The sequence below is a fragment of the Rhinolophus sinicus genome, linkage group LG10 (assembly GCF_036562045.2).
Source record: "Rhinolophus sinicus isolate RSC01 linkage group LG10, ASM3656204v1, whole genome shotgun sequence".
Taxonomy (NCBI): domain Eukaryota; kingdom Metazoa; phylum Chordata; class Mammalia; order Chiroptera; family Rhinolophidae; genus Rhinolophus; species Rhinolophus sinicus.
In genome coordinates this window covers 55,639,392-55,660,220 of record NC_133759.1, presented here as the reverse complement: position 1 = coordinate 55,660,220, position 20,829 = coordinate 55,639,392, and the positions used below count along the sequence as shown (strand labels likewise).

Genomic DNA, 20,829 nt, shown 5'->3' with positions numbered 1-20,829 from the left:
AATTATCAGTTCAAGTGGTTTTGATTCCACTGTGATTTGAACAGGTTTCGTTAAATTAATAAACCATATGTTTCATGTTGTTGGAAGGAAAGTTATTTTTCTGCGTTCGCTGCTCCAAAAGTCTTCACAATAGACAGCATTCAGCACTTAATCGCCAAATGCTCTTCCTTGCCGGGATGTGTTGCAGAATAACTGAAATGACAGCCCATTAAATTCTCAAGTCTGTCCAAGTTATTTACCGACAAAGGGCAGACTGGTGAACTGGATGTCCCCTGAACAATCCACCAAGCCTAAATACTGTTTCCATTTACTGGAACTAAAGCTTTATACTTTTTATGGATGACATCCATTCTAAGTTCTTCTTCGGCAACAATGCAATATTAACATGCCATCCCCCCCTTTTTGGTGTCTCACATGGCCACGCGTCTCATTCTTGGCACTGAAAGGCTTGATTCTGTTTTCTCTATTCCAGTACATCCAATCATCCTGACAGAGGGCAGGATGGGGGCGCATTAACTCAGGCATCCCCCTCCGTGCTGCTCTGTGAACACTAGTTAATGATCGCAGCCGGGGGGGTGAGGGACGTAGGGTGCTGTGTGCAGTGCACCGAGGCCCTGCTTACAACGCTGGTGGAAAAGATGAGCAGGTGTTAAGGTGAAGTGGTAAGTGGTTGGTTACCAAGTTACCAAACCTCTAATTGGTCCATGGGTCTTGGAGTGGAATGGAAGAATAGAACCATCCAACAGACATTTTCACTGTCACTGCCACTACCATCTTTAAGACAGAAAGTATTTACCTTAAAGCAAACCTAAGATTAAGTTCCATCTTTGTTCAAGCCATCCACTGGAGCAGGGGTCAGTAAACTATGGTTCTCAGGTCAAAGGCAGCCTGTCTCCTATTTTTGTAAATCTAAGTTTTTTTATTTCTACATCCAGGCATGTATACCGGGGGTGCCAAAAAACTGTATACATATTTTAAGAGACGGTATCTATGTATTACTTTCTGAAGTTGAATTACAGTAGCAATGTGTAATTGTAGAAGTCAAACATGACTTGTATTCATCTTTTGTTATTGGAATATATTATTACAATTTTAATATAGTTTTTTCCTTTCTTAAAATGGGTTCACATTTTTGGGCACCCTCTGTATATTATCTATGGCTGCCTGAATGCTACGTGGCAGAACTAAGAGTTGCAACAGAGGCGATATGACCCACTATTGGGTAACTAAAGAAGGTTACTGACTTCTGTTTTAAGTAATTAATTTATTTTTCTTTCTTCTGTGACAATAGCCCTATGAATGCGTAGCTCCATGCTCAATGTCACAGCTCTCCTAAGCCCTGAGAGCTTCCAATCGTGATCAGAGACAATGCCAATCAGACAGGATCAGTTCTTTCTTTTTTTTTTGCAGAAGACTGAAGAAAAAGGAACACTTCCTGTATCAGCTCTCTATTACTTAGATCTGCAAAGTACATAATCTAAGCCCTCCAGGCTGCGTGATGACTGCCAGCACCAGTGGCGTTTTCTCGGGGACAAAAAGGAGCATTTGGTCATGGGGACCATGGGTTCCGTGGCATGTGCATTTGAAAACAAACAGGGACATCATTAGTCATCAGGGACGTGCATATCAAAACCCCTGAGAGACACTACTTCACATCTACCAGGAGGGCTAAAATAAAAAAGATGTATAACACGTGTTGGTGAGGATGTGGAGAAGTCAGAACCCTCCCACATGGCTGATGGGAATGTAAACTGGTACAGTTGTTTTGGAAAACAGGTGGTAGTTCTTCAAAACTGTAAACGCACAGTTACCATATGACTCAACAATTCTGCTCCTAGGTTTATATCCAGGAGAACTGAAAACTGAAAACACTATGTTCACACAAAAACTTGAATATGAATGTTCATAGCAGCATTATTCATAACAGGCAAAAAGTGGAAAAATCTCAAATGTATAGCAACTGATAAATGGATAAACAAAATGTGGTATATCCATACAATGGTATGCTATTTGGTCATAAAATGGAATGAAATTCTGATACATGCTTGAATATGGATGAGCCCTGAAAATGTGATGCTAAGTGAAAGAAGCCAGAGACAAAAAGCCATATATTGCATGATTCCATTTGTATGAAATATCCAGAATATGCATGTCCATAAAGATAGAAAACACGCTAATGGTTGCCTGCAGCTGGGGAACTGGGGGGCAGGAGAAAGAAGAGGAAGGACAACAGGAGAGCCTGGCTACTAACTGGTGTGGTGTTTCTTTTGGGGGGTGATAAAAATGTTTTGAAAGTATATGGTAGTGAGGACTGCACAATTTTGTGACTATACTAAAAGCCACTGCAGTATATACTTTAAAAGAAGGAACTTTATGGTATGTGAATTAAATCTCAACAAAGCTGTTATTAAAAAAATAGAAATACAATTCAGCAACGAAAAGGAGTGAGCTACTGATACATACAATCATATGGATAAAACTTAAAGTCCTAACACAGTGAAAGATAAAAATAGATCACAGGTTGCCTGGAGTAGAGGATAGGAGAAAGAACTGGCTGCAAATGGGCATGAAGGAGCTTTCTGGGGTGATGAAAATATTCTAAAACTGGATTGTGGTGATGGTTGTAAAACTATACATTTATTAAAAATTATTGAATTGTACACTTAAAATAGCTGAATTTTATGGTATGTAAATTATGCCTTAATATGGTGTAAAAAAATAGGAACTTTCGTACACTGCTGGCGGAAGTGTACAGTAGTATGTACAAATGATCAGTGTGGGAGACTATTTAGCAGTTTCTAACCAAATGGACACATGCACGTGTACACTGGGCTAGTCTCTTTACTCCTGGGAGCACAGGCTACAGACATGTGTCCATATGCTCATTAAAAGGCATGTTAAAGAATTTTCACAGTTACCAAAACGTGGAAATAATCCATACATTCATGTATATTGAAATGGATAAATTCAGGTACAGTCACACAATGAATTTAGCAATAAGAAAGCACAAACTACAACTACCTGTGACAGCGTAGATGACTCTCAAAACCAGTAGAGAGCAAAAAAAGCAAGATACAAAAACAGGACATCTTGGGTGATTCTGTTTATATGAAACTGACCAGCAGGCAAAGCTAACTTGTAACTCATGGTCATGGTTACCCTTGGGAACAGATGGTGACTAGAAATGGGGAGATGGAGGTGCTCCTGGGAAGCTGATGTCAGCTTCTTGATCTGAGTGTTTGTCAACTGTGTGTATTCGGTGTGTGAAAATTCCTCAATTTGTGTATATTTTATGTATGTACTTTTTCTGTATGTTATACTCCAATGCTGTGTTTAAAAAAAAATAGGACTGCACCTACATGTTTCTGCCTCTAGAAAGATCACAAAACATTTTAATATTCGTACACCTTGGGAGTCAGCAACGGACACTATGATAATTGCAACAAACCTTCAGAATGAAGAACTGACTCCTTATATTTAAGGATGGGTCCAGGGCTCGCTCAAATTCAGAGAAAGCCCTTTCAGGGGATGCTCTTGCCCTCTTTTTGACAATTTAAGGCAATGGAAACCATTATCATCACTAACATCCTTGGGTATTAAGGGCCACACCTTCTCTTTACAAGCTGTATCCTCAGCTTGCTCTTTAGGAAAAGAACTTTCTGTCATAACCTCAGCAATTCTGAACGAGCAGATCGTTAGCTCATCTGCGAGGTACTTTCCTCACCCTCTATATTCACCTCTCATAAAATAGTCAACCCCTAAGAGACCCCTTTTTCTCCAGCCAGTTCTCTTGGGAGAAAGCTTTTGAGCTCTGTGGTTTTATTTTTAGTTTGGTTTCAAAAAAATTAGCCCAAGTGAAGTTTTTCTTTGCCAGCCCAACCTAAGCTATTTTAGAGGTTTGTGTGCCTAAGTCTCCCACTGTTACAAGCTGACAAATAATACCTTGGACAGAATGTCAGCCCCAAATTACTTGAATCTCACATGTTCTTTACAGAACCTGGCCAGGCTAACTTCTCCTCACCATCCTCAAACAAAATCACACAGACAGGAAGGAAATGATCACATTCTTAAAATTCCCTTCTTCTTCTTTTAGTTCTTTTTCAGATACATGAGCCCGGGAAATGGGCTCACTCTTATCATAAAAGTGCAGTTATTTGTTAAGCTCATTGCCCCATTCCTACAAAGGTCACATGCCAGTAATCTGGTCCCTTTTATTGGGGTTGGGGGCACTCTTGAAATGAAACCTCCCCATAAAACTCACTGCACTACAAAGAGTACGTGTTAATATAGTGCTGATAAATGACACAGCTCTTCCCATATTACCCAAGACCACAATTTTGAAGGAGAGCACTGACATGGAAAAGATCCATCTCTTCACACTTTAAGAAAACGCCTTCTTAGTCCCTCTCCCTTCAAGTAGTAGGACTTTGATCAGTCTCATTCCTCTAAATGTTTCCCAAGTTCTAAGCCACAATTATGACAAATCACAGACCTTGAAACGAGGGGTGCCAGGGTAGGATCAGACTTTCTAGTTTCCTGGGAGAGAAATTCACGTTCATTTCACATGAGAAAGTAGAAATGGAAAAGATTAAGATGCCTGAATTTATGTTTATCAGATAGGGGATTGAACCATTAAATAATAGTTTTAAAAGGCCATGCCGGGTGTGGATCTTAGTAAGAACGCAGCAGACTAGAGTCTTGGGAGCAAGTCCAAGGTCTTGATGTCAGAGCTCAGAGACAAACACCTGATCTCAACAGGGAAACAGTTGAAAAGTAAGACACCCAAGAGCTTTCTTTAAATATGGACGAACTAGTATTAATGTTACAAGGTAAAGAATCAGAGAGAATGACTGACATATTACTAGTCAAAAGGGCAATTCTGAACATATCTGTTTAACTGAAGTTATTCCCACAACTGCTTCTACTTATCATCCAAATAATCTCTTTTAGGAGAGAAACATATGCTCTTGACACCGAGTTCCAATTTTTTGGCTAGTTTCGAACTCTTTTTAAATTAATTTATGACAAGGAATCTTCCTCAGGGCAAGGGCACTTAATCCACATATACCTTTAGAGGCTTCCGTCCCCAGTGGGTTTTCTAAGAAGTCTGTCATGTCATGGTTCCAGGCGTCTCGGACAGCAGACTTGGACACCACCCTGTCATTCAGACCCTGCTGTGGTCGAAAATTATTTCTCAGATACTCCACTGACTTGACGTGGTCTTGCTGCTCCGTGGTGAAGATAGAATAAAAAGCCTCGAGCTGAACAGAGAATGAGAGGGAAGAAAAAAAGAACATCAATTAGAAAAGCTACGTGGTCCAAAGCGGGTGGGGGTGTCAAGAAGACCAAATGGTAGGAAGTGCCAATGCCAGGTGTGACAAACCTGGCAGGACACATCACTACCATGGGGCTTATCGGTCTGAGGTTTCAGTCCTGCAAACTAAACAGGAAAACACTTCACTTGAGGGTGTAAAGAACTCTTTTAGTTTGAGTCTCTGACAGAGTCCAGTCTTTCCTCAGTGCCCTCTCCACCCACTTCCCGCAAGACCTTTACTTTACTACTATGGGAAGGAACACAGAGTTATGGTGAAAGTAGATTCTGGAGCCACAGACTGCTTGGGTGAAATTCTAGCTCCATGGTTCAACCACTCTGTGACCCTGAGAAAGTTGCCTAACTTCTCTGAGCCTCGAAATTTCCTCACTGAAATGCGATCATTTCAAAAGCATCTTTGTGTCAGCATTTTATGAGATAATCCATGTACAGTGCTTAAAAAACAGTTCCTGGTTCATAAGAGTTCAATAAATATTAGTGATTTAAGTCCTACTAAGTATCTTCTTACATACTAGGGATCCAGTTCAGCAAAGTTGCTAAAAGCATAGCTTGCAAGTTAAACGGCCCAAGGTCAATATTTACCAGATGGGTAATCATAGTCAAACTACTCAAGCTTTCTATAATTAAAGTTTCCTCATCTGTGAAGCATTTAATACTAGTACCAATCTTATCAGGTGTAGAAAAGTTTAAAATTGATATAAGTCACTTAGCATCTAGTAAGTCCTCAGTAAAGATTAGCAGCTATCATTATTATTAAAAAACATTTTCCACAAGGCTACTGACCAAACTTTCAGGGAAAAGCAAAGAAAAAAAATTCAAAATGCCAGGGTCATATTTTTATTATCAAAAAGGATTCCCCTTGGCCCCCAACATCCTGATCATGAAAACAGGTCATTCTATTATATAATAGAAGAGGAAAGGAGTGGGGGCTGGTGGCAGAGGTTTGTTCTCAGTGGACCACAAAATTATTCTTGTTCCCAAAGAAATAGACCGTAATCTAAAATTCCCAGCCACCAAAAATACTAACTCCTTGATGTGGGGTAAGAAAATGGAATGAAGTAGCGAGAAGCTGAATGAACTCTTAGTGGCCCATCTGGCGTCTCGAACGCCCAATCAGAAGGTTACTGCAGGAGAGAATGACAAGGTGGAAAGAAAGGTGGTAGAGAGATGCTTCCCCAGTAGGCACTGAGAGGCCTCCCTAGGCTGCAGGACCAGAAGGGGCTAACACCACTGAAGGAAAGAAACAAGAGAATTACCACCTGGGTAATTCGAGGTAAGTCTGGATGGTCATTTTGAAGCCGGGAACTAACCCTAGTGTTTTTCAAACAGCCTCAGAGAATGAGGCAGAAAATGACCTGTTTCCAGTCCTGAAACTCCCTCTTTTTTGCATTAGAAAGCAATGAATACATAAATAAAATACACAGTGATTAATTCAGCCAAGAAAAATCATTTAAGTATATGGATTCACCTATCAATCCACCTGCCCTCCAATTTTCCTGCACATGTAAAGTGATAGTAAACTATGAAATTTTTTCTAATTGTTCATCAACATAGAATTCGATGGTCTCTCAACCAGCCTTTTGAAACCAAAAGTAGCCTGTGTTAGTCTAATTCTCTACTATTCACATAATGTTGTTGCTATTCAGAACGTGCCCTTTATCTTTCTTCCTTCTGATGTTCCTTCTATATAGTGAAGGGAGAAAGGCAATAAAAGCAGAAAACATTGCTAAAATTGGATGGTTTACTCTGTCTAAATGTGACCCATTCAAGTGAAGATAATTGGAGGTGCTGAAAAGAAAAATCACCTCAACTTAGCCCGGTATACTCACTTGATACGACTACCAAAATCCAAACTGAATTCATCCAAAAATCAGAGAAGGTTTCTGATTTTCTTAGAGAAAATAACTTAAAATTACATGAAAGGACACTCTGGAGACAGTCTAAGGAAAGACCAACCAAAATGATTAAAGGGATGGAGAATAAATCGTGTGTGCAAAGGTTAAAGGAAGTGGAATTGTTTAGCCTGAAGAATAGGCGAGTAAGGGTAATTTGATTAAAGGCTCTTGCAAGTGGAAGATGCTGACCAGCTCTTCTCCATGTCCAGAGAGGGCCAAATAAGAAGACATTGGTTTAAATTAAAGCCTTAGAGACGTGAGTTGAATAAAGAGAGGAATACCTTAACATTCTGCGTGATTTTCTTTTTTTTTTTTTAAATGGACTGGGCTACCATACATAGCAAGTTAGATTCGAGATTTATCTGTAAGAGATAGCCTTCTGTAGTGAAATAGTTTAATATGTGAGATGCCAGGAAAGGATGGCCTGGGAGACTGTCTCAGCAATACGACTCTAAGGTTTGTTTATTTTCTAGAATACTTGCTTCTTTCACAAGATAGCATTTAAGTCTAAAAAGTTTATTTCTGATGCCTCTGGAAAGAATTAGTCATACAACTGTAAAAACAGGCAGGTTCTCAATTTAATGCAAAAATGCTTTCGCTTAAATTGCTCTTACAGCTTAATGACATGCTACGGCTTAAAAGCCCGGCCACTTCCTTGTCATTAACTCAACTTGCCAAAGATTTCAAAGGACGGATCAGATAGTTCTGAAAGTGAACTAATGACCTGAGCAATATTATATTGTCAACTGGATCATACCTTTGCTTGACAGTCACACAAAAGACGAAAAGGAGGACAAGCTTAGCAGACTCATCAACTGTCCTTCGGTAGGTTGGCAGCATTCACTACAACCCTGTCATTCCTCTAAATAGAATGAAAATTGCCAGTGGCCTCTCCTGTTGGTAAGTGGCATGCTTGGCTATTGAGTGGAAACCTCCATGATCCCTGGATTGGCAAGGGGAGTCTTTTCACTTTGGCAGGTGAACAGTGATGATCTAGGCCAGAAATCTACTGAAACAGTAGATCCCCCCTTATCAGCAGTTTTGCTTTTTGTAGTTTTAGTTACCTGTGGTCAAATGCAGTCTGAAAATACTCAATAAAAAGTTCCACAAATAAACAATTTGTAAGTTTTTAATTGAACACCATTCTGAGTAGCGGAATGAAACCTTGTGCCATCCTGCTCTGTCCCACCTGGAATGTCAATCAATCATCCTTTTGTCCAGTGTCTCCACACTGTATGGGCTCCCTACCCGTTAGTCACTTAGCAGCTGTCTCAGTTATCACATCGACTGTCTCGGCATTGCAGTAGTTGTGTTCAAATCACCCTTATTTTACTTAATAATGGCTCGAAAGCACATGAGTCGTGATGATGTCAATTCGGATATGCCAAAGAGAAGCCATAAAGTGCTTCCTTTAGTGAAAAGGTATGCATGTATAGGAAAAAACATAGTATATCTAGGGTTTGGTGCTTTCTGCGGTTTCAGGCATCCACTTTGGGTCTTGGAACAGATTCCCCGCAGGTAAGGGGAGATGACTGCATACCTTTACACAGATAATTCAGGTTGTCCCTTGATCCTTACCCGTGACATGTAACTACACTCACTAAAGGTGAAACTGACCACCATCTGGGCCTCCACTTTTTTGATTCCAAAGGATGTCATTTACGGAGACCACAATGAGAAGGTGCCTCCTAAAGCTGTGCCACGTGGCAGCCCCACATTCTGCTGAAGCCGTAGAACAAACTGTACACAGCTGTGCTTCTCTGGGCATCTGACCAGCTTACTCTGTCCGACTCTTCTAGATCTGGTTAACAGCCACACAGTGATCCTTTTAAACTGTACATAAGGTTATGTCATACCTCCATTCGATACCCTTCAACGATCTCCCATTGTCACTGTGGGGCACTAATGATTTGGCCTGTGCCTGATTCTCCAACCTCCAAACTCTTCCTCTTGCTACCTAGGCTCCAAACACTGTTTTTAATCCCTGCTTGCTAAATATGTGACCGTGGTCAAAGTAGTCAGTGTTTCTGACCTTTAGTTTCCTTACTTGTACAACGGAGGTAACACCCTCAGCTATCTCATGTGGGTTTTGTCACTATTAAATGAGTTACTACACATATGTGTTTGGCATAATTCCTGGCACGCGGTAGCTACTCAGTGTTATTATCATTATTAGTACTATTATTATTATTTTATGAGGAATGTGGTAACCATGATTGTACTCTAAGCTTCCAACAACTATAAGATGCTCTATCTGCTTCTCCCTTCTCTTTCTCCTCATAATGTATATTTATCAAACCCATTATGTGCCATGTACTTTGTTATGCACTTTAAAAACATTATTTTGGTTTCTAACTTACATTTAGCTTAAGATAACATTAAAGTAACATTAATAATAGCATGTCATTCACACTAGCAGCTACTATTTACTGAGTGTTTATTCCATGCAAAGCATTGTACTAGCTCAGGGTGTTACGTGCTTTCTCTTAGTCCTCGTAGAAATCCCATAAGGTTGATGGTATTAGGATATCATTATTCTGATTTTTGACTGATGAGGAAACTGGGCTGAGCGATCTTAAATAATGTCCCAAGATCACATAGGAACCAAGAGGTGAAGTGAAGATTAGAAATCTAAGTCTGCGCGACTCTCTTTTTCAGGCTCAGCTGCTTCATGCCAAATGCACACCAGGCCCACAGCATTATTCACTGGAAGAGTGGTGCTGTAGTGGAGAAATTGAACGTGGTGATAGTAGAAGTTCCCAAATAATTCCTTTTAGCTAATCCCAAAAGACCGTTCATGCAGGGCACCCATTATCGGCACCATAAATCTATTTGCACTTTCTGCACTCTGGAAAGGAACGGCCTATGGACCAACACAGAAAGAACTGGGAACTGGGAACAAGATGGTGGGCACCAAGAGAAAATGCTATCCACCTCACAAAGCCTGCACTTTCAAAAATTTACCTTATTCCTTTCCAGAAGCAGGTAATAAACCCATTTGAATTTATCTTTACTTTAATATGTAATAACTAATGAAGTCTTTATCATTAGTAAAAATAAATGAAAGTTTTTATTTCTATAATATTAAATTGACTTTTTAACTTTTGAAGTCAACATGTAAAACATTTTTCTTTTATCCCTGCTTGGGGAGTTGTAATTGCATTTTTAACTGGTGCTGTTTCAAGAACAATTTTAACCTTGAATTGCAAATGTGTTAGCTGGAAGTGTATATAAATCATTTCAACTTAGTTTTTATTATAAAAATATTACAAAGAATAATTAGTTTTTAATCTGTTGGCTCAAATCAAAGGAAAGCTGAAATCTATTCAGGCCATTCGTGTGCAGTAAGAGCTCTTGTCCACAGGACGTAGGGAGAGGACCATTGTGGCTGAAGGGGGAAAATGAAAGAAAATCAAAAGTAATATTGTTATGAACCATTAAAAGGGCGATGTGCACAATATTTTATGGGATGGGTATATAATGGCAATTAAACAATGCCAGAGTCCGTTATAAGCATAGTAAGAAACTCCAGGGTAAGCATCAGGAACTGAAATATCACACCTAAGGTCAAGGAGGCACTTTAGCTTCACCATACATTTAAGAGGTGACAGGGGAGTACTGTTTTGTTGCCTCATCATTAAACAAGATAACAATGGTGGAATATTAAATTCTCAATAGCCTGGAGCATCTAAAGTTTTACTTATTGGAACATGGCTGCAAAAATAAAACCCAAGAATAACAAGCTAACTACAGGGCCATGTCCCCACCTTGTAGCTGCAGACATCTTTTCATGAAGGCAATTAGAGAAAGGTTTTCTACAGAAAGGAAAAGGATTTAATCACAATTAACAAAGAAAGCTATCTGGTATGGATTAATAATGACACCTTCACCCCACCATTGAGGCAAACTTCATTCACATGCACTGCACATTATGTAGTTAGAATACACACTTTCTGAATTAAGTAATTAATCAGTAGTTGTGGTCCTGAGATAAACATGGAAGTTGCAACAGCCAGTAGTCATATGTAGCTCTTCCACCAGAAATGTGGCTAGCCCTACACATTGAAATAGTAATAATCTAGAAAAATTGGGCTAAATAAAATACAGGAAAATTCATTTCACATGTTTCTCTTTACATTTTCATTGTGGTTACTAGTAAATTTTAAATGACGTATGTGGCGTTTGCTTTATTTATACTGGAGAGTGCTGCCCTCCAGCCTTGGTGATCATTTAATAACAGCAACAAAAAGCCCGCCCAGTGTCTCTTGAGCGCTTCCTGCGGTGCCGGGCACTAGTCCAGGCATTCTACACACATTCTATCATTTAGTCTTTGTAAGGACTCCATCAAGTAGGTATTTTCATCATCTCCATTTCACAGATGAAAACCAAAGCACAGAGTAGCAGAGTAGTTGAGTAATCTGGCTGAAGAATGGAGCCACGGATGGAATGCAGGCTGTTTGGCTCCAAATGGAACATGGTCTTAAGTCAAAAGAGCTGCTCTCCTCTTTACTAGAGAGATAACATTGGTTTAAAAAAAAAAAAAAGTCATGCAAATAAACCTTTCCTATCCACTCTGGCTTACTGTTAGGGGAAAGGAAAAAAAAAACATCCAAAAGCAAACAGACTAGACATGTTCAGACATTTACTGCCTTTTTGATTGAGTCCCCAAGAAGCACTGAAATAAAATTCATGCTAAGGGAAATTATAGGCAGTGTCATATTTTAAACTACAGGAAGCAAACAGTCCTGGAAAGGGGAGGTTGGGATAGTCTCCAATGGCCAAAGCACCACCATTTGAGAGCCACTGCTCTAGGATAAAACACATCCTAGTACATTGGACTCAAGATGGTCGTGTTCTCCAACTAGTCATGAACAGTGCAGGCATCTGTCTTAACGTGGCAGGCCTGTTCCTCTAACGTCCTATACCAGGACGGAGAGTGCTGCCATTTTGTTCGGGTGACAAAGTCACGGCACGATTTTTGCCTGATATTAACAGTAGATGTTTAATGGAGCCACAGAAGCTATCCTGACTGCTGGCCAACCAAGCCGACATGTGATTTCATTAGCAACACCGTATTTAGATCTAGATTATCACACAAACCAGAGTCAAGAGTTCATGGGCTACAGGGCTGGTTTGAATGTCCACGTAGACTCCCCAAAGAGAATAAAACAGAAAAAAGAAGTAGTTGCTCATATTTATTCTGTAAGGCTACAAAGAAATCCACCTCACACAAGTCCACCATTTGCGCTCAGCATTTAGTTTATGGTGAACATGCCTCATTTTCATGCCTATGGGCACCCACACTATGCAAGAGAGAAGAGGCGACTGAGCCTTTGAAGAAAGAGAAGGATGAAGGGCCAGGGATATTTTCTTTCTGATAGAAGCAGACATAGAATTCTGTCTGCTTGGCTCTTCTGAATTGGCTATTTGCCTTTCTGAAATGAACATGCTGTGCTAACTTCAGAAAGAATGTTGGCAAGGTCAGGGTGAGAGGGTCTGATGCGATAATACTTGGATGGCTAAAGCTTTCCTTTCTGAGGGCTGACACAGCTGTGACCTCCATGCAGCTAGTGAGCAAGAATTCAGTTTGGCCACATAAAAATGAGTTGTTTTCCTCCTTTGGGAAACAGACAGGGATAGATGAAGCTGTGCTCGATAAAAGTAAAGTATTATCTTAAGATGGTTTATAGTAAAGGAACTGGGAAACGAATGTGATCAATTTCTTCACTATTTCCTTGAAACAATAATTAATACCTACAGAGAAGTCATATGCTGAAAGTCAGAGAGAAAAACTCTTCCATCATTTCTTCTCTTTGAGCATATAGGTGGCGGGAAGTGGAAGAGTAAACAGGTATTAACAAAGAAAGGCCCACTTACCAAATGTCAAATGTTTCTAATTGACAAACACTTGACAAGACATCCAAGCCTAAAACTCTGCCTTTTGTTTGGACCCACTAAATATCTGAAGCTGAAATAAAATCTAGTATGTGTGAATGGACCTTATTTCTTCCCAACTTAACTACCACTCTTTAGCTCTGTGCCCTTCACAGGGCCAAACTTGTATTTCTTAACCATGTTATTCCCAGCCCTTCTAGCTCTGAAGACAAAAGCATTTATCTTAATTGACAAGGATTCCTTTTCAATGCCCCTTCCCCAACCCTGAAGCTGTAAATCTATGGATTGTAATTTTATTTAATTTAACGAAAACAATGCTGGCTTCACCATTAGGAAGAAAACTTGTTTCATATTTCATTATCTCCTTAAGGCTGGCAGATCCTGTTCAGAAACCAAACTGCTAATCCTTTCTTCATAAGAGTGGAATTAAAAGAAAAAAAATCTGAAAGTAAAATGTCTGCCAACAACAGTGAGGCCAAATAATCAATTTTGCCTGGCCCTATACCATCTACCCGCGTTAGTGGGATAGGATATGGTGTCTCTTCTACACATAGCTCCTTCTGAACAGCCTGCTCCATTTACCCCTGATGTCTCAGGATGCTACCTGGCAACTCTGCTGATTTATTCAAACTGGACCCATGAGGACCCAGGGCCAGCCAATTCACTGGTTGACCCATGTCTGCTGGATCTATCTTCTTGAATACTATGACATAAGACCCACATTGCTGTCAACTGGTAGCTGGTCCTAGAGCTGAAAGGCCAATTGGTACAAGAGTAACCATATTAGGCCACACAACCCAAACAAACAACAACAACAAAACCTATGTACAGGGGGAGAGAAGGGACCAGAATTTTGCAAAGGTACAGAATAATAAAGCCATGGCAGAACATCCAAGATTTAAGAGCCTGTGTGGCCCTGGAAAGAGAGCCATATATGCGTATGCCTCACTTTCTAGTTACATTCCTGGTCACGATGGCTCCATCTCAGGGTGCCCCTGCCCTGCTGTTGTTTCTTGAAGATACTCCCTCTATTTGAGCTACCTTATATAGGTTTCTGTTTCTTATCTCCAAAACAGACCTGACCAGGACACCATCCAACGCTGTTTCCCCCTGCTCACTGTTCTGTATTCTTTGCCCTTGTAAGGAACATCTTTGGACCATTCCGCTGGCCAGCCAGGTTCATAACCTTGTGGACCGTGTCTTCAGTCCTATTACTGATATTATCACATCATGCCAAAACCTCCCCCTTCCCGTACAACATCCCTAGCCCTGGCTGTCAAACTCTGGGGAAGAAGCATTTCTATGAATGGCCCTGATAGGAGGAAGCTTCCATTTTTATACGTTACTGGTCAATGGCTCAAATTCCCTTTTTACAAATCCCACTCACTGTTCCTGGTTCTAGTTTCTAGAATTATGGAGAAGAAATCTACTGCTACCTCAGTGCATTCTGCACTTTTGACAACTAACATACCCCTCTAAGAACTGCCCCCTTCCATCTATTATCCCTGAGGCGATTTCAAGGCTCCTCACCCCCCTAGTGGCTTCCTTCCTCTGACACTGGCCCCCACCTCTTGTCTATTTCATCACTTCTTACCAGTGAACTGCTTCAGCCTAAATTCACCTTCCTATGAAAACTGCCCAGGGCATACTCAGAGAGGAGCAGTTCAGTACCGTGGTTAGCAATGTGGGTTTTAGAATCAGACAAACCCAGGCTTGATTTCTGGCTTTGACATTCGTGAACCACGACTCCTTGGCATGTTGTCCGATCTTTCCACGCCACAATGTACTTGTGTGTCCAATCTCAGTGTAATACCATCTCTCCATGTTGTTTTGCATGTAAATGGACTGTGTATAAACTGCTTAGCAAAGTGACTGGCACATGGAAAGAGCTCAGTCAAGGGTGCTTTTTCTTTTATTTCTTCAGGTATGGAAATCTCTTCTCTGAACTTTGGGTAGATTTAGTGGTCCAGAGCTCGGTCTTTGTGATCAGACACCGTGGTGTGGTTATTGGTTGCGTGACCTTGGGCAAGTCACTACACTTCTGTGTCTCTCCTGCATGAAGTGGGTGCAAATAGCAGCTACGTCATAACACCATTGTTCATAAGGATGAAATGTGTTAACACATGTCAGGAGCTTAGAAGAGTTCTTGGCACAAGATATCATCATCATCTAGGAGAGCTGTTATCCCCTCAAAATTGAATACTTCCACAAAACCTGATTTCATGCCTGTAGTTTTCATCAGCTAGTTAATTTGTAGCCAAAAAACCGTGTTTTATATTTTATAATTCTTGGGTTCAAAAACATGCCTGTTGGAAAGAATGAAGGAAATCAATGAGAAGTAGAGGGTCCAAAAATAAAACATTCTAACTGGTGTATTCTAGCAATGTTAGATAAGTAAGTCAACACAAAACGAGTCAGCACAGAAGCCCCATGTGGGGCTCAATATGTACCTGATGGTAAGAGATGGGGAGTGGCTTCCGGAAGACGATCCACTCCACAATTTCACTACACGGTGGGGTGGTCAGAGAACCTGTGTACCGGTAATAGCTGCCCAGGGATGCAGGCAGGAGGTCCCGGAGGACGAAAGGATCCAGAAAGGTCTCCTTCTCTGTTTGGGGGAAGAGGCAAAAGAAAAGCACAATGGTAAGTCATACCGTGCTGCAGACACAGGCAAAAACCCTCTGCATGCTGGTGCCACATCACAAGCCTTATGTTTGTTTATATCCTTAGAAGCACTAGCATTTGGTGGTGGGAGAGCCACAGAAAACAAAGCGTGTTTCCCAGGGTGTGTTCTGAGGCACCAACATTGCACTGTATTTCATGAAAAACAGGTTCCATGATGAGCAACACTGGGCAACAATGCGGTCCCTCCCTCGTCCCCCAGGAAATGGATAAAACACTAGCATACTAGAGACTCTGAGCAGTCTTACAGAAAAGGACTGAGCTTGATTTTATTTAACCCAAGCCCTTCACAACCTTCTTTCACCACAGAACACTTCCCTATCTAACACGTATGAAGCAATAATCAGTGGAACAAACTCTGGGACACCCAGGAGAGAGCCAGCGTGAAACGAAAACTGTAAGCCCAGGTAAAGTGCAGCTCCAAAGCTGGTTACGGCTCATGATGATTTCCCCAAGGCCTATGGAAATCAACATGAAACCTAACCAAGGAACAACCCTGAACTTACAAAACGGGGGCCCTGAGAATAGGCTTCTTCTTTTTACAAAAGAGGAGGGTCTTTCCCGAAGTAGAGGTAAATACATTTAAGCTGAGACCCAACAATTATACCTCACAATAAATCTATGAAGAAAACAAGGTACAGAAGGGGTTAGTACCTGCCCAAGGTCACAGCTCCTAAATAGCAAAGCTGGCATATGAACCGAGGTATGGTGACCCCAGAGCTTGCAGGGTCTGACTCAGCTGAAATGAACTATGTGAATATTGAAGGGTAGGCGCAAAAGAGGAAGAGTATTTTAGGCCTTGGGAACAGCATGTGCAAAGGTGCTGAGGCAAGAAGAAATATAACACAACAGAGATTAGGGCTCTGTGTTATAATTCTCCCAGTCAGGCTCAGGAGATCCTCCAGCTTCTTTCACAAATCAAAGGAGGTTCTAGTATCTACCTGAGTCCCCAAAGGTCCAGCCCTGAATTTAAGGCTGGGATTCCTTCCTCAGCCCTTTTAGGCTATTACAGTCCTGCTAATGGCTTGCCTTATTCCTTAATGGCCTCCACAGGGGGCTGGGGGTGGAGAACCAGCACATGCCTGAGGCACGTTAGGGATCCAGGTTGCTTCATGGACACACCTGTGCCTACAGGAACATTCTTTCCAAGACTCACACCTCCTCCCTCTTCTTTCAAGCAGAACAAAGGGTAGTTATTGGGGTGAATGTGTATCCCTAACTTAAGAGGTCTATGTAATGGAATAATGTAAAACCCCCAACAGAAATCACTTAGAATAGTTAAAATTTCCTCTTAGTAGAGATTAGTTGAACAAAACAACATTTATTTCGCTTTTACTGCATGTCAGGCACTATTCTGAGTATTTACATGTTGCAAATATTTAAACAGCACTTACTGTATGTGCCTAGCCAAGTCCTGAGAGCTTTATAAAGATTAATTTAACACTTAAAATAGTGCTGTAACGTTGGTCCTATTATTACCACCAATTGACAGAGCTGGAATGCAAAACCAGGGAAGTGAGTTTAGAATCCAGGCTTTTATTATTATTAAACCATCATTATGCTGTCACTTCATAACCCTATGAAGTACATCACTGTAATACTCCAATTTTACATCTGTGGAAATCAAGGCAGAGAGAGGTAAAATAACTAAGCTCAAGGTCACTACTGCACAGTGAAATGGCAGCAATTATTCATGAGCCTCAGAAACCATGGCTGATTCTTACATAGGTTTTTCAATTCATTTCTTAAAAGGAAAAATTAAATATTAACAATGAATGCAAAAGTCTTCAAATCAAAGGGTTTTATAATCAAAATGACAAAAGTGGTTCCTGTTGGACAAAAGGCTGGAAATAATGGAATTGTCCCTGCTCCCACTGCCAAGTCTGGACTTTAATTTAAGCCTGGTTCCCAGCCGCCTAATGATAGGGAGAATCTCTGTGAGTGTGCTTGGCTGGGAGAAGGAGCTAGTATTTTGGCCTTTGCTTGCACTTCCTGGGTTGTGTAAATAGCCAACACAAGGCTGGAAGCAATTGAGGGTGCATAGGGCTTGGCATCACAAACCAGGAAACCACCACCTTCATTTCTCCCTCATATTGTAGGTGAACTCGGCCTCGCACCACAGCCTACAACCTGCCTTAGGATCAGGGGCTCCAGACTGAATGAAAGTTTTTTCCTTAGGGGCCTGACCCAATATTAGGATCACAGTTAAGAATGCTGTAGGCAGAAGGAAGAGGCAAAACAATCACTGTAAGCCTTGAGGAGGCAAAGCCCACATGAAGTACCAGCCTTTGAGGAAAAGGCTGGGGCTTTAAAGAACATAAAAGATACAGCAGAAACAGCTGCGCTACCAATCTGAGACCAGATTTCAAAATGGAACACTGCTTCAGCAGGATCAGGACTCTTAAATAAGTTCTATGGCCTCGTGAATTCGGCAGGGACTCGTGGAAATTGCAGGCATGACCACTGCTACAAATGCAGAGGGCTTCTCTGTCTTTGACAAGGGCTTCTGAGGCAGGTTCTGGCTTTAATTGACTAGATGGATGGTGGGGCGGGCAGACCTGATGAGGGGGACAGAGAAGGTGGCTTCCCTGCTGGTTCATTCTACCACCACCACCATTGCCATTGGACGTAGAGCTCTGAGACCTGGAAGGTCCTGAGACAGCCCTAGTTCAGTGGCCTCAAGTGAAAGAACCCTTTCTTCAAACAAAAATCTTAGGTAGGAGCTGGGCGACTCAAACAGCTGAGCGTGTAGGCACCACGGAGGAAGCTGAGCTGGGAACCCAGGGACAGTGAAAACCACTGCTTTAGTTCAATTCTTTAATTTTACGGCTGAGGAAATGGAAGACCAGGTTGAAGTAATGGAGCCAAGGTGAAAACCTGGAGAAGACTACAGGCTCTTGGATAGGGTTCTTTCTTCAAGGAAATGCCCTCGGATCTGGAGCAGTAAGCCTGGAAGCAGGAAAAATCACCTAGTGCTGAAAACCCAAATCGAAATGCTGCCCTCTCCTCAGCACCTCTTTTCTCCATCCCTACAGGGATTGGTGAAGGGAACAGATACTCAGTCTGCTGGTTCAAATCCCGAGTCCTCCACCTGTGAGCTGTGTGATCTCAGTTTCTAAACGCTCCCAGGTTGTTCTGAAGATTAAATGAATCAGTACAAGAAAGGGGTTCAGAAAGAGCTTGGAACACAGTAAACATCTCAGAAACAATAAATATTATTCTAATCATTCATTTTGCTATTACTGTTATTATTATGCCTCTAAACTACCAAGGCCTAGCCATGTACATCTTACATAACCATGTATTTCTTTTAAGTGTTTGTGTGTGTGTCTTTGTTTTTTCCAACTGGATTACTAGTGCCTTAAAGGCACGTCATGTCTGACATTTCCTTCATCAACCTGAGCAGTATAGATGAGAATTTTTGAGTTCTTTGCCAAACATCTAGCATGGTTTTGGAACCAACTGACATTTAACAGCTGTGTGACCTTAGGGAAAGGTCTTAACCTCTCTGAGGTATTTCCCTTATCTGTAAAATGGGAATGATGAGAACGTTTACTCCTCAGGGTTTCTGTGACCATTAAGAAAGCTAATAAAGGTAAGGGGCTTAGTTAGCACAGTACCTTGTAAACCCTTATTTATCAAGGCCAGCACTTGGTTCAGAGCAGGCTGGCTCACATAATGTTTGAAATCAGGGATTAGCAAATGTTTTCTGTAAAGCACCAGGTAATAAATATTTTGGGTTTTGTAGGCCAAGAGGCAAAATCGAAGATGTTATATAAATTTCCACAACCTTATTAACATCATTCAAATGCTAATAATAACTGAGGACAATTTTTAAAATATAGGTCTTCTATAATAAGAACGGAATTCTTTTTGGGAGAAATTGCCATTTCACTTAATTAGGGTTCAAATGTAAGAGCCATTCTTAGCTTAGGGGCCATACAAAAATAGGCAGTAGAATTGATTTGGCCCTCAGGCCACATTTTACCTCCCCTATTTTAAGCCAAGTGTTGGGGGTTGGGGACTGTTAGAAAGTCACCTTGCTATTCATACCAGAAATGGAGGGGGCGGTGCAGGGCCGCTGGTGCGTGCTACAGGTTCTGGTGCCTCCATCACTAATGATGATTTCTTTTGTGAACATACATTACAGAATTAAACTCCTGAGTTGTTTTGTTTTCCTCTTGAGTTTTCTAAGTTCAAACTTAACATCAGTTTTTACTATCTTCCTAAAAATACCATTTCCTGTTCAGTCCCACGGGCAGTGATCCACTGACAAATGGGGTGCTCATGATGCTTAATTCTAAGTCAGAAACAATTTTAGAAATGGCAGCCCTGTATTTCCAGCACTTCCCACAAAGCCTACATAAGCCACGCTTAACTGGCTCGACCTAAGACTGAATATAGCCAGCTAGAAGAAGGAAGAATATACTTTTTAGCTGAAAACTCAAACTCTTCCACTAAGAAAATCTTAATACATGTAGACATTGTAAAGTAGAGAGAAGTGCTACAGCCAGGCCCCCTAGATTTGAATCCTAACTCATCTCTTTAAAGGTCTGAGACAAGTTATTTAACCTCTTTGTAACAGTTTCCTCATCTGTAAAATGGGATTATAATAGTATCGACCTCATAAGGCGATTCTGAGTATTAAATGAATTAACACTAGTTATGGCTTAGGAGTGTGTCTGGCACAGAATGAGCACATTACGTGCTTGTTAAATGAATCTTCTCATAAAAGGGCAGTTTGACTCCAAACCCAACCTGATCAGAGCATTCTGTCTCCAACTTTTATCCTAATTAGTAATTTGAATGAAAAACATTCCTTTTCCAGCCACTTAACTAGTTGAGAAAAATATTTGAAATACTCTACTTATCCTAGCACTCATTCCATTATACCATAATAAGCAGGCACTGTGCATTACTTGATAAAAGAATCGAAAATAAATGAATCTCATATTCCAATTTCAAGGATCCCAGTGCTGTATGCAGACAATATTATATTTTAATAATTAATTGTTCATCAAAGAA

The 20,829-nt window shown here is 40.9% G+C and overlaps 1 protein-coding gene across 3 annotated transcripts in view; it reads right to left on the bottom strand.

Moving 5' to 3' along the window:
* PTPRG (protein tyrosine phosphatase receptor type G) overlaps positions 1–20,829 on the bottom strand; it is a 692,573-nt gene that overhangs the window by 119,784 nt on the left and 551,960 nt on the right. For all 3 annotated transcript variants that reach the window (XM_019728372.2, XM_019728373.2, XM_019728374.2), the window contains exons 7-8: positions 15,573–15,730; positions 5,069–5,261 (exon numbers count right to left, since the gene is read on the bottom strand). In XM_019728372.2, coding sequence (XP_019583931.2) covers positions 5,069–5,261; positions 15,573–15,730 — 351 coding nt within the window. The remainder of the gene's footprint in view (positions 1–5,068; positions 5,262–15,572; positions 15,731–20,829) is intronic.